This window comes from Fopius arisanus, unplaced genomic scaffold (genome assembly GCF_000806365.1).
Source record: "Fopius arisanus strain USDA-PBARC FA_bdor unplaced genomic scaffold, ASM80636v1 scaffold00004, whole genome shotgun sequence".
NCBI lineage: Eukaryota > Metazoa > Arthropoda > Insecta > Hymenoptera > Braconidae > Fopius > Fopius arisanus.
In genome coordinates, this window is record NW_011887743.1 from 1,257,415 (window position 1) to 1,270,428 (window position 13,014).

Here is a 13,014-nt window from a genome sequence, read left to right on the forward strand (position 1 = left end):
GGTGATAGTGATGGAAACAGTGAGAAGTGATGAAAGACATTCAATTAGTTTCTTGGAATAAACGATGGTACAATCTGAAACATGCGACAATCCATCCAGAAAAAAAAAGCCCTTTGTACACCTAGAGACTGTCGAGACGTGAAACATAAAATATATTGCCAGAGAATGTCCGATTCTTTTGAATGAAGGACGAGCAATAAATCGGCGACTTTAAATGTGCACAATCGTGGCTTTTAGACGTCGCTTACCGCCAGCATTACGGACGAATGATTTCTTTTATATGCCAGATGACCCGAGTCGTACAATTCCGTTTGGCAAGTGAGGGAAACTACAGCGTCGAGCGAGACGTCTCGAACCACCGATTTATATTCACGAGAGTCTATAGCATTGGCTTCTTCAGCCCCTCATGCTAGATCCTCCTCCCACGTTCACCCTCTTTCAGGGATGTAGTCAAAAGGGGCTTGAGTCTCGTGTTATTTTCGCAGGGAGGGCAATCCAATAGAAAACATTCTGTCTTTCGTGGAGTATTTCAATAGCAAGATACTAAAAAAAAAATCAAATCTTATTTTCAATCTTATGATCTCGCATTAAGATTTTTCCTCGTCTCCAGTTGAAACTTTCAAGACGTAAATTGAAATTTTCCAGCTTCGAGTTAAGATCTTAGGAATATTATAAGACGTATATAAAAAAAGAGTAATCATTTGGTACACCCAGTTGGGAACGGAATATAAAGCTTCGGCTGTTTGTACCAAATTTTCCATTTTTTTAACACAAAAATTCTACGAAGTTGAAGAAAATAGGATTTTTTTCTGGTCGATTTGAGAAAAATAATTTTTTTACTCATCCGAATTATAGTAAAAAATGTAACAGGGAAAGTTCAATACGATCTCGTAAAACGTCAACATTGTCAGTATTTTCTTTCTCCACTGGTGAATGCATTGGCCTTCTGGGGTATAAAATGGAGTATCCATATCTGCCCTCGTATTCCCAGGGAAACTTATTACCATCCAGATCTTCAATACAAATTCACCTCTATTTTCTTTCCGCCCCTCGGTTTTTACTACGCATGCACTTTCCTCGGTGAATGGGTAGACTCATACGTGGAATGCAAGTGGGAGAGCCCTCCTGGGGCAAGTTTAACTGAGGATAGGAATGTATGTTTGCAGGTAAACAGAGTAACTTTATTCTTCCATTGAGAGGGAGATATAATGTGGTTACATGCACCCGATTACACGTGATGAATGTGAAATTCCGAGGGAAACGACCGATGGAGTCTATACCTCAAAGGAAATACTCTTTCCTCATCAATTTTATTTGTCAACCCGCCTATTATTTGCGGAAAGCCTTGCGAAATGGGAAATGCAAATCATTGAAATAAATTGAAAATGAATTTCATCGATTCTCTCAGATAAATTCGGCAAAGAATTCTACAGAATCTGGCGAAATTTTGAATTGGAATTCTGAGGTCAGGGCTTGCAACCCTATTTTTTTCGCGTTTAATACAGTCCCGAAGGATTTATAGGTTGCAAAAGAAAATAAAAATGTAGCTGCATCCCAAGGCACTCTAGAGGGCAGTTTCAAAGCGTATATAATGAATAACACGCCAGGCGGCATATAAGCTAGGAAAAACTCATGGCGTCGTCAAGATCCTATCACCTCCACTGTCAACATCGAACTAATATCGTGTACAACGGTGTCAGGTTAATTGAAACAGTTTTCTCGGAGGGTTTAAGGAGCTTTCTCTCTTTTATCATTTTTTCGCTGATAAACATCGGTGTTTAGGAAGGAGATTTTCTTTTTGGGCAATTGTAGAAAAATAGAGATTGAAGGAGAATGTATAGTCGAATGGATTTCCTTAACAAATAGCTAATAGCTTCATCCGCAAGGTACAGAAACGTTACAGACAAAATACAGAAAGTATAACTGATGATAAATGACAAATAGATCATGGCTGAAACCCGTCGACAGATTTCAACGCCAAGCCCTCAATCTCAATCGAAATTCGGCAAGGACAGAAAATGAGAAAAGAATCGCATAATACTGATAAATTCCTCAATTCCATGCAGCATTACCTCGCCACATCCCGGGGAAATTCATCTTCCGAAAATTCACTTGATCCCACCTGAAACTTCAAAAAATTTCACCCACACGGAGAGAAATATTTAGTAAAAATTACGGAACTTTCAGTTCACTTACCGATTACGGAGTTAATTCGAAAAATTTAAGTGACGGTATCGTTATTTTTCACCGATAATTCAGATAAAAATTACGGAACACCGCGGAAAAATTCCGTGACTTTCGATAAAAATTACGTGACAGTTCCGTAAAATTTCCGACAACCACATTTCGCTCCAGAATTACGGAAAATTCACGTAATTTTTATTGAATATTTCTCTCAGTGCATCTTCCGCCCCAAAAATTCCGTGGAAATTCACAAGTAGCTTAAGGCGAACACGACGTTCTGGCGCATTGATATTTGGGAGGAGGGTTGATTTACGTGCCCGTGGGCTTTTGTGCTTCACACAAATCCTCCCGCAGTAGATACGGAATTCACTTCCTCACCCAACCCCTCATTTTCCACCCTCCCCGTGAACCCCAGACTTTCATGCCTACCCGAAACAGAGGGGCCCGTTTCTCTTTCATTCCTGGAAGGTTAGTCGTTGTTGTCCCATACTCTCCAGGAATTTTCAGACTTAATCCGATAATGCGTCGCTACCTAGACAAATAAGCGGTATAAACCCAACTTTTTTACTGCTACCCTCTCTCGGCACTGGCTCTCGTATTCTCGCTTCAATGAGAATGGCGAGAGTCAAGGAATAGCGTGGAATGTAGTACCGGTTCTTGTAAGTTTTATGGCTACGTCAAAGGATTTCTCCACCACCGGAAATACCCAAGTTACCACTTTTCATCAGGCTCTTCCTCGTCCGGATTTATCCCTTTTACAACATTTAACTATTCGCAAGGACAGCCGTAACTCGATACGACCAGTACGTGATTAAATATTCCTGGAGGATTACTCGCTAACAGAACAGTCACAGTCATTATTTCTTTTCATTATTCCGTTGAGTTGTGGAGAATTTTTTAATGATAAAGGCGAATTACGAAAACTTCTTGGAGTTCGCAACTCGTGACTTATAACGAAGTATGATTTTTAAAGTTGAAGAAGGTGAAGTTAGATTTTGAAGTGGATACGAGTTATTGAAGACGAGGGAAAATAATAGGATTCGGTTAATGGGTTGAAGATTATTGTCATGACGATCTTCGCAGACGTCGACCGTCACGATGACGCGAGATCTTCGTCGAAAGTTCGTATAAAGTTTCATCAACCTAACTTTTCTGTCGTCCAACCTGGACTAATCAAAAGCAAATATATAATCTCGGAAAAGTTTTGGTGGATAAAAAGGCATTGTGTGACGAGGCTTGGAAAGAAGTCACGGAAGCCGTTAGTACATCCAACGCTATTGTACTCTATCTACTCGTCACCTCTATTATCCTTCTTCGGATCTCGCTACTAGTACTGTCACCTCTGAGGAAGTAAACTTCAGAGGATTTGGACAAATTCCGGGAGAAATGAGGGTGAACTTTTCAGCTGTCCAGGAGAATTTATCGGAGCATCAGGTGCTTTGATGACGATCCTGCTAATTTCAAACGGCAATTATATTTTCCGGCTCGATTCACTTATTCTACATTTCGTTATTTTAGTCTCTTAAAGTGCCATAATTTGAGGCTTTAAATATTTCTGAGTGAATTCGAAAGTTTATTCCTTTGAGAGTTACTTTGAAAAGTCTCAAGCGAGAACCTTTGAAATTTTATTTGGAATTTTTTCTGGGTGGGGGGAGTCTAATGTTGTATTCACTCCCACTTTTTGAATCGTGAGAGAATTAAACCGTGTACGACTGGATAATAAAGAATTAGGTCACTCCTGACTGGACGGCGAGATGAGGATCGTCATACGGGTAGAATATGTAATTACGCAACTCTCTTTCATACGGTAGAAGCGGAACTGCGCAATATTGTGAGGATTGAATCAATTACTCACAGAGCACCCATGTTATTGAGTTAAAAGAATTTCATGTGAGTGCAAAATTTCAGCTAAAACCATTTTTACGAATTATTCGAACACCGGAAATCTGTCAAAATGACGTGCGAATATTTCACTCACGTCTGTATCTGAATTATTCATTCATCAATATCGAATGCCCTCCGTTATACCCAAATTTCAAGCTTTTCGATTTTTCCATGAGCACTTGATAGAAAATGAAGAGAAAAAATTATTTCCACGTGGAAAATTTCATTACATTGAATATGAAAATATTGTAAATTTTCTGATTCCGGGATATTGAGCAGAGAACGACAGCGAAAACAGCTGGTGCTTCCGGGCTTTCAATAAAATTGGGAAAAACCACAGGGACACAGAGGCCAATGTTGACACAGAGGCGTTCAAGACATTTGAATAAATAAATATTAAATACTTGGAGGATCCGAGGGAATTGAACGGTAGCATCAGCACTCGATTCACGACATGTATTTCAGAGTCAGCGTATATAAAAATAAAAAATATGATAGAAGCAACTTGCGTATTCCAAATCGAAAAAGAGAGAATTCATAAAATAACTTTTGCCGGTCGTTCCCGACCTTTTGTTGAATTGAAAACAAATTATTATCTAAAGTCCTGAAATCAACAAGTTTTTTTCACAATATTACCAATAACATAAATACATCTTTGTTGATTTCAAAGCATCGAAAAAAAATAGGCAAAAAAGGAAATTGGCGCTTGTCGAGAATTCGCGAACAGAAAATCAAAAACTAGAAGTCCCTATCATAAATCCTACAACTAGTAAACAATGTCCAGGGGAATGATTTTATAATTCATAAGTTCGAGTGAACGACAGCCAAATATCCTGAAATTTTCAAAATTTCACTTTTCAATTCGTAACGTTGTTTGAACTCACGGAGTACAGCTCCCCCTTGTAATTAGCTTTTCAATATTCAACATAAACTGCTGACGACAACAACCGCGTAGATTGATTGTTACAATGCCTGACGGGGTTTACAATTTTTATTCATCTTCCACCCTATCCCTTTCCCCAATCTTTACTCAAGTATCGAACCAAATGATTTGTACCGAAACCATTAACATTCCACCGACAAACTTTATCCCACTCCATAATTCACTCCACGAATCCATTTGTTTCCCTCCATATAAAAACCATAAATTCCCGTAGGATGATTATTTTTAATTCAACAATCCGTCGAGTGGGCGAAAAATGCGGCAAAAAAAATTGATACCTAAAGTGCAAAATATTCCGGAAAAAAAACTGATACGTAAAGTGCAAAATATACATCTATCATCTCTGCTATACAGCCTCCATTTGCCCCATACTTTCAATACAGGAGTTTGCAGTCGCGATGGTAATTGAAGTACCAAGAGAGAACACGTGCATTCACCCTTGTACACCCCCTCGGGAGGTATCCATCGAAAAAGCCCGAAACTACCGATTGTTTCAGCCATCCTCTGCCATTTCACATATCTCCATACACACGTTATCATATCCCTCATTCTCTCTCTCTCTTTTGCATTAGCATATATCCCCATAGATGTTGGCCAACGCCCGATGATTTTAACGGATTATTTTCTAGCGTCAAAATTGAAATGACGGTCCATTTCAAATGGCGACAGATGGTATTTAGCTTCCGGTGCATTAACTGGTAAACGTGTCGGTGCGACTGGTACAAAACGCCAGTAGATATTCTAACAGTCTCTCATTTTCACTGGCGATTGGGGTGACTAACTGACATTGGGTTTTTGTACGCTTTCGACATTCTCCTGGATTTTACGTGTCACCCAACATGCCGCATGATAACAAATGTCACCTCTGTGACAATCGATTTTAATTACATGCACTGGGGCGGGTAGCCGCAAGGATTACAACAAATGTGTTATTGACTTCCCGACTCTCAGACTAAAAATGAAAAAATAAATATAAACCGCGTATTACTAAATCAAATTGACGCTCTCAAACTACAACACATTACGCGATTTGAAAAATGCAGGGAAAATTAATGGAACGAAAGTGGAAGAGTTAATTCCCACTCGGTTTATCGCGATTTCAGGGTATCTGCGAGTTCTTTAAATAATCTCAAGGCATGAGAATGAGAGGAAAATAGGGGGGTAGTTCCACACGATTTCCACTTGACGTCCTTAAGCAAAAAAAAAAAAATGTAAATGAGAGGGAAGCAGTTTTGGCGAAGAAAACAGGGCCTATCTGAAGCTGCGAATGATGGCTTTTGGCCAGACATCGACCCCGAATGAGATAAAATCTCTGCTTATGAAGCACCCGCAGGCTTATCTCGCTGGGCTAAAACCCGTACATCTTTCGGCGGAACAGAAGCTCGTATTATACCTCGAAATGCCCAGACTCCTTTATAATCCATTATAGTTTCTAAAACCGTTGACACCAACCAGAACAAAACAACATTTTTTATCTGACATTCACGAAAAAACATAATTAGGGAAAATGACGTTTGTTTTTATCATGGGTATTATTCAGAATAATAGGCAAAAAATATCATAGAAGTAACAAAGAGAAATGATATGAATTATGAGTTTACCACCACTGGTCTGTCCCCAGTGATAAATGCCCCTCGAAGTCGTCTAAAAAAATAGGATATACCGCCCATTCGCACGACTTCTCTTGCGCCTTATCTCCCTTCTGCCTTTACCCGGTCTGAAAAATAACCCGACAGTAAGAAGAAAATCTTTGGGATTTTATCACACCTAAATTTTCCACCACAACGACGTCCCGTCGACTTGACATAAAATTTTTCTGACAACGTCTATTTGCCACGTTGAAGGGATAATACGGCATTTCCCACTGTCCTCTCGTGTTGGATCAAACGTTGATAATATTGAATGATAACGAAAAAAAAAGAATATATTCAACAGCCCGGAAACTAATTGGAATCCTCTGAAAAGCGAAGTTGATGAGAGTTCCATTGGGTATACGACACACTTTGATTGACGCCTATCAGGGATGATAGACGAGGCAATTTCCACGGAAACGAATTTCCACTTTCCGCGAGAGGAGTCCGGATTTTTTTTTCAATTTCATTTCATTCTGTAACGCAATCAAACCGGAGAAAGGAATTTTTTAGGGAGGCACTTTGTCAATGGTTTCAAATTGAATATTGTCAATGAGTGAAATGAGAAGAAAAAATTTTCTGATTTATTTTTCAATGGGACGTACATGAAAAATATTGATAGAAAACGTAACGATTTATCTGGAGAATTCCGTTAAATTTATATTGAAACTCTTGATCTCTATTTCTATTGACACTCGTCTTAGATTCTAAATGTAAATTTAAGTACAGATGTTACAATAGTCTCCACGAATTTAATAGCCTGGATGACGATGAGTGCGTGTAGAATCAGGATGAGAATTTCGATTTTATACATGTACTGGAGTCTCTCCATCAGGGCAACGTAAATTCTACGAGAGGCTCTGCTGCTGAATTCACTCAGTCTCACAATCGTATGATGGAGTTTCAGATGTTCGCTGCATTCATCTTCTGTGGAAAAAATGCATAATTTATTTGAGAAAAATACCATTTCTCACTAAAGTCTTGCTATTTGACTTCAGAGTGAATGAACTGCGCCAATTAGAACTAGACTTTGATATAATCTTCTATAAAGTCGAGGATCAAGAAAGAATCTGTCTCACCAGAGTCACTGCAAGATTCATCCTCAAGTGCTGGCAAATATTTATCGAGCATCAGTTCAGCTAGGCCAGTGGTATTGTCAACAGTCTTTAAAATATTAATTCCCGTCTCCGTTGACATAACTTTGTCAGCCTGTTGCCAACTATAAACTCTCAAGTAGTGTGCTTTGTAGTAGGTATGGAGGGTTATTATTCTCACTCTTTGCTTTGTCTCCTGCTTCAAGTCAATGAATATTTGTACAGCCGGACGGAGTCTCTCAGACACGAGTAACTTGGTACGATCCAAAATCTACGGACAAGTTTCATGTAAACACTGGAAATATCCGTACATTATCAAAGTTACCGAGTAATTTATTCACTGACTTGTTTGGGATCTTCCTTGATGATCGGCAATTTAACTTCGACAAAGTCCAGACCTTGGCAGAATGTTTTGTCGAGATTGTAAATTGGTTTCTCCATCAGGCGGGCAACTGGCAATGATTTCTCCAGTACTGCCTGGAGAGCCGTCTCAATTCTATCAAAGGCCCAATTCGTGAATGTACTCGCACCCTTGACTTTTCCATAAACAGCTGCCGATTTGTCCCAGAGATAATTAACACTGGGAATTCTCAGGGCTCTGTCGATTGCCTGAATTCTGTAGAACTGCTCTGACAGTTCCGCGTCCATTTTTTATAATTGTCTTTTAGTTGATACCTGGATTTTAAATGGTCAGTCTTCAGGCTGAATGCAGTTTCGACCTAGAAGGTGATTATTTGCAATCGCTTTCTCAATTTTCATCGTTATCTCAAAATTGCGGGATGAATAACGAATTATTCGTCCTGTCTAATACTTATTAATCGTTAACAGTGGAAATTGATTTATTGCAACTGCATTTGCATTAAATTTATCAACCAACCCCCGAAAAATATTAATCACCGGTGCCCGGGATTTCAATAATTTTCAAAGTATTTGAAAAACGTAATGCGCCCCGCGTTTTTTCAGTCGAGAAAAACCAGACAACGAATTTAATTTTAGCGCAAAAACTCGAGCGGAAAATCCAGAGCTCCTCCTCTAAAAATGAATTAAAATTGTGCCCGGGATATTCATGCAAAACGAAATTTTTCCCCTTTTATTTATCACCGGATAAAAAAATGAAAACAAAGCGCAACGGAATAATTGCTGATTGCTGCACGTCGATATCAACTAATTGTTAAAAATACAATTGCACGAATACAATCGTCAATAATTCTCGACTGACAACTGTCACTCAACCGTCAAAACAATTGTACAAGAAAACAAAGAGGTAGGTCAACTCACCCGTGAACGTTCACTCCAATAATTTCCATTAACTGTATTCCTTCGGAAATATTAATCGACACGGCCTTTTGCTATCGACTGATGTACCTTGATCTCTGACTCATTACAATATAAATCTTGTTTACGCGGACTTGAGATCGGTGACCGTTTGTAATTTATTGTTCCGCTTATCCACCTTTTTTTCATTCAGTCAACGGCAGACATATTTTTCTCCTGTCAATTCAGGCCGTTTTACGTCATGACAATCGGTAAATTCAGTCCTGATTTAATCTGGCAGATGTCGTTAGATTTTGCAGCTTTTCACTTGTTCGACAGCTGGAAAAGTCGGCATTCCAAACCTGGAGATGAAAACAGTTTAATATTTCAAAAACTGCAAATCAAATATTTCAATTTTGAATTAGCCTTGCATTTTCCTGTCAAATTTTCCTTTTTTTATACTCACATCAGCCCTGATTGCATTAATGGCATTAATTCCCTTATTGGCATTAATTACATTAATTATTGCAGATTTTTTTGGCTTCTGTGCGGGATTTAAATTTAAAAATATTTTTGTTCGTATTGTTCTAAAAATATTATTTTCAAAGTACTGAGTTCATCTGGTAGATGTCTCTAGTTGTACTAAAATTCACCGATTGAATTCGGCCATCGCTACATTATTTTTTCTCGTACTCGATTACGAGTGCAGAGAGAAGAAATAGAAAAATTCGAATCTGGCTTGTGATATTCGAGAAGACAGGTGGCACATTTTACTGTTGATCCAGGTAAGTTCGGATTTATCAAATAATTTAAACATTACGCTTTTTCTCCAAGTATCAGTTTAATTATTACCCTGACACTTGAGGCATTGAGGTTAATCCAAAGCCCCAGAGCCCTGGATGAATTTTTTAATTGCTTCATTTGTTCAGAATCAATATTTAAGAAAAATCGTAATGTCCTGGTCTTTCGTATTCAAAAAATACAAGATACACAAAAAAGAAAATGCTAAACTTCAAAAAATCCACAGGAGTAAAGAGTTCCTCGATCAAAAATGTCGACCCCAAGAGGAGATGGAGTAAAGGCGAATCACTCCGACACAGGCGGAGTGAAAGGCTTCCCCATCGAAGGGCGAATGTTATCAGAGCGAGAGCGTATCCTAGGAATGAGCCCCGAAGAACGTGCTTGGCGTGCCCAGTGGTTGAAAGATCAGGTTCTAGCCCCAGATGAACCTGTTTACAATCCCGAATACTACAAGCAAAGATACAACATCCTGAGAAGATTCTATCGCGCCCCATTGAATGTCTTGGAGAACGCCCTCCGTCCAACACTGGGCGCTGAATTTTCCTACGTGATTCGTCACATGATCAGTTCTGCTGCATTCACGATGATCGGCATTTGGGGCGCAATCTATTACTTCAAGTACAATCAAAGTGACTGGACCAGGAAGAGTGGTTTCAAAGTCGGAATATCGAGGAAAAAGCTGTTCCCCAATGATCCAGAGTGGCCCAATTATGAAACCAAAAAGGACAATGAGTACGCGTCCTATGGTTTCACCAATTCACCGATATAATTGTATTTATTTTAAAGGAGAATTCATCTGAAATGAGAGGATGCTCCCTTGGTACTTTGTGAATACTAGTTTATTTAGGATTATTCTGAATAAAAAGAAATGTTGGAATTATCCTTCGATCCGGGTTTTCCAATTTATTCTAATGCACCTGAATTTTTTAAATTGAGTATATCTCAATTTATTTGTGACATCAGTCAAACTTTTACGGAAGTTCTGACGAAATCGGCTGTTGGGGGAAAAAGTGGGAAAATATAGTAATCGAAGTCCAACAGAATTAATATCACTCTATACAAAATAATGCAAATCTGATTGGTACAGAAAAATAATTTTAATGCACATGTGCGGAAGATTTACATAAAATACAAACATAGATATCGAAAAATTGATTATCAATTAACCATTGTCAATTTTATGAACATTTTGTCAGTACAGTGTTTATCAGAGTGATAAAATTTATCTTAATATTGACGATCAGCTAAAACTAAGCTGATCGGGTCAGGCCCGCTGATTCAGTAATCATTCATTTTTTCTGCGGGTCTTTCTTCTCTTCGGTAGATGATGTGGGTGATTCAGGAGTACATTCTCCCTTTCCTCCATTCAGGAAATTCGTCAAATGCAGGATGGAAACGACACTCTGCATGTAGGCAGCAACATCCTCTCTCTTTACCGTTCTCAGTTGCGCAGTGACCGAATGATACACGCGATTCGCAGTTTTGCTCGATAATTGACCGATTGTTTGCACAGTGTGCAGTACTTTATTTTCATCAGCTGACACGGGTGCTGTAATGAACGTGAATTACAATATAAATTCTTCTCTACATTCCGCAGTTGCATTTTTCAGAAATTAGTGCAATTATCGTTGCTCATAGCTTAACGATCTGCTTCCTAATGAAATCTTTTCATGAATTCTTCCAAATGATTGTATTCAGATCATTTATTAGGTGGTGATATTAATTTTCAACATAATTACCTGGTGTAGCTTCTTCTGCGGCAACCGGTGGAAAATAGTGATCTAAAAGTCTGTTGACAAGTGCGCTTGTGTTATCAACACTTTGAACTGCAAGTGCGCCGTAGTGAGTGTTAAGAATTTCATTGGCTTTGTTGATACTGATTTCTTTAACAGTGGATGCTTGGTGAGTCGCTGATTCTTTAACGGCCGTGATTTTTTCAATTGTAGGCTGGAGAGAAGTGCTCATTACGTTCCTTGCCGCATCGTAAATCTGTAATCAGTCCTTTTTATGAGTTTAGCACGGAGGGTTCGGTCGGAATTTCCTCCGACTTTATTTGATACTGGAGTTGAATCAGTGAAGAACTTCTACTGATTTCAGTAGAGATAAGGAGTAATTGAATGATTTATCTATGCCGGTTGTTGAGGAATTACTCACTTCTTTGGGTGGTTGTTTGACCATCGGCACTTTTTGCTCGACGATGTCCAGTCCCTGGCACAATTTTTGATCAACGCTGTTAATTTGCCCTTCAAATTTCTTAGCAATTGGTGCTGCTATTGGCGCTGCAGTGGCAGCAGCATAGTTTATACCCGCTTCAGCTTGATTCAATGCCCAATTCACGAGATGATGAGAGCCCTTGACGTACGAATACGTCGAACCAGTTTTTTCAATTGCTGTACTGACCACTGGAATGTTCTTCACTCGATTCAATACTTCCAATTGGGGACCATCTTTCGTTGGACTCGGTATTTGCTCTGCCATTTTTCGATTCGTGTAAAAATAGTCCCTCCGTTCTTGAAATATTGAAATAAGTCAATTTATGGATTGCCGTTGGACTTTGAACGCAGCGTGAAAGCCAGCTCATGACAACTTTTTATCTAATCGAAATTATTTGTCAACTGCCGGATTCAATTCGAAATTCATCAGAATTAATCCATCAAATGTTTCTTTCGTCGATGTGCCAAAAAATTTGAAACTTCACCGTCTTAATGACGTAAAAAATTGGTTGTCATTTTTTTCAATTGCAAATGTTCAATTTTTGAAAATATTCGATTTTACGAGTTGGTAGCGGAAATAATTGGATATTTAGGTATTAATTCAAATAATTATTATAAATACGTACTTTGATGAATTGACAGTCGTTTTTTTGTAAAACCGCCGAGATGATGTGTATAATCCACGACTCGTGAGAACTTACTGAGTCTTATGGCCGGTGTATTACGTGGTAATACAGATATATAAGAAGAGGGGATTGCGCTCAGGCCCGTATGACATGAAGAAATGCTGTCGATCAATCCGAGATAATCATTAAAATCGAGACATGTGGTTCTATGCATTCAGGAAAATGCCTACAGTACAATGCGCCGTAGATTTCCGAGGGAATTTCGGAATAGAGAAGTTTTATTTCAATTGCGAATGATTTTGAGAAATTATGATAGGTCGAAATTTTTAGAATGAAGTGACGCAGTTGGAATATGCGCAGACACGTATCTGCGATGTGACGTGG

The 13,014-nt window shown here is 38.8% G+C and overlaps 3 protein-coding genes across 4 annotated transcripts; 1 reads left to right on the forward strand and 2 right to left on the reverse strand.

The window, feature by feature from the left end:
• Positions 1–7,199: 7,199 nt before the first annotated feature.
• Positions 7,200–9,243, reverse strand: LOC105271496 (lipid storage droplets surface-binding protein 2). 2 transcript variants are annotated; one of them, XM_011313084.1, is made up of 4 exons: positions 9,015–9,243; positions 8,082–8,455; positions 7,722–8,007; positions 7,200–7,566 (listed from the first exon to the last, which is right to left on the reverse strand). In XM_011313084.1, exons 2-4 carry the CDS (start codon positions 8,382–8,384, stop codon positions 7,343–7,345), a joined length of 813 nt encoding a protein of 270 aa, XP_011311386.1. In that variant the 5' UTR covers positions 8,385–8,455; positions 9,015–9,243; the 3' UTR covers positions 7,200–7,342. The 2 variants fall into 2 exon arrangements, with proteins under 2 accessions (XP_011311386.1, XP_011311378.1); XM_011313076.1 differs by lacking the exon at positions 9,015–9,243 and adding an exon at positions 8,614–8,976 and having other exon boundaries at positions 7,200–7,569.
• Positions 9,244–9,641: 398 nt separating this feature from the next.
• On the forward strand, positions 9,642–10,679 carry ND-B17 (NADH dehydrogenase (ubiquinone) B17 subunit). Its single transcript, XM_011313093.1, has 2 exons — positions 9,642–9,775; positions 10,018–10,679. Exon 2 carries the CDS (start codon positions 10,042–10,044, stop codon positions 10,558–10,560), a length of 519 nt encoding a protein of 172 aa, XP_011311395.1. The 5' UTR covers positions 9,642–9,775; positions 10,018–10,041; the 3' UTR covers positions 10,561–10,679.
• Positions 10,680–10,866: 187 nt separating this feature from the next.
• On the reverse strand, positions 10,867–12,741 carry LOC105271520 (lipid storage droplets surface-binding protein 2). Its single transcript, XM_011313105.1, has 4 exons — positions 12,631–12,741; positions 11,946–12,301; positions 11,531–11,780; positions 10,867–11,340 (listed from the first exon to the last, which is right to left on the reverse strand). The coding sequence occupies exons 2-4, from the start codon at positions 12,267–12,269 to the stop codon at positions 11,081–11,083; spliced, it is 834 nt and encodes a 277-aa protein (XP_011311407.1). The 5' UTR covers positions 12,270–12,301; positions 12,631–12,741; the 3' UTR covers positions 10,867–11,080.
• Between the last annotated feature and the right edge of the window lie 273 nt (positions 12,742–13,014).

Coding starts and splice junctions, on each gene's coding strand:
- LOC105271496 (XM_011313076.1), bottom strand. CDS start 8,384: ATGGACGCGGAACTGTCAGAGCAGTTCTACAGAATTCAGGCAATCGAC. Junction 8,008..8,081: donor TCAAGGAAGATCCCAAACAA/GTCAGTGAATAA, acceptor ACTTGTCCGTAG/ATTTTGGATCGTACCAAGTT. Junction 7,570..7,721: donor TGAATCTTGCAGTGACTCTG/GTGAGACAGATT, acceptor TTTTTTCCACAG/AAGATGAATGCAGCGAACAT.
- ND-B17 (XM_011313093.1), top strand. CDS start 10,042: ATGTCGACCCCAAGAGGAGATGGAGTAAAGGCGAATCACTCCGACACA.
- LOC105271520 (XM_011313105.1), bottom strand. CDS start 12,269: ATGGCAGAGCAAATACCGAGTCCAACGAAAGATGGTCCCCAATTGGAA. Junction 11,781..11,945: donor TCAAACAACCACCCAAAGAA/GTGAGTAATTCC, acceptor GACTGATTACAG/ATTTACGATGCGGCAAGGAA. Junction 11,341..11,530: donor CGCAGAAGAAGCTACACCAG/GTAATTATGTTG, acceptor CGTTCATTACAG/CACCCGTGTCAGCTGATGAA.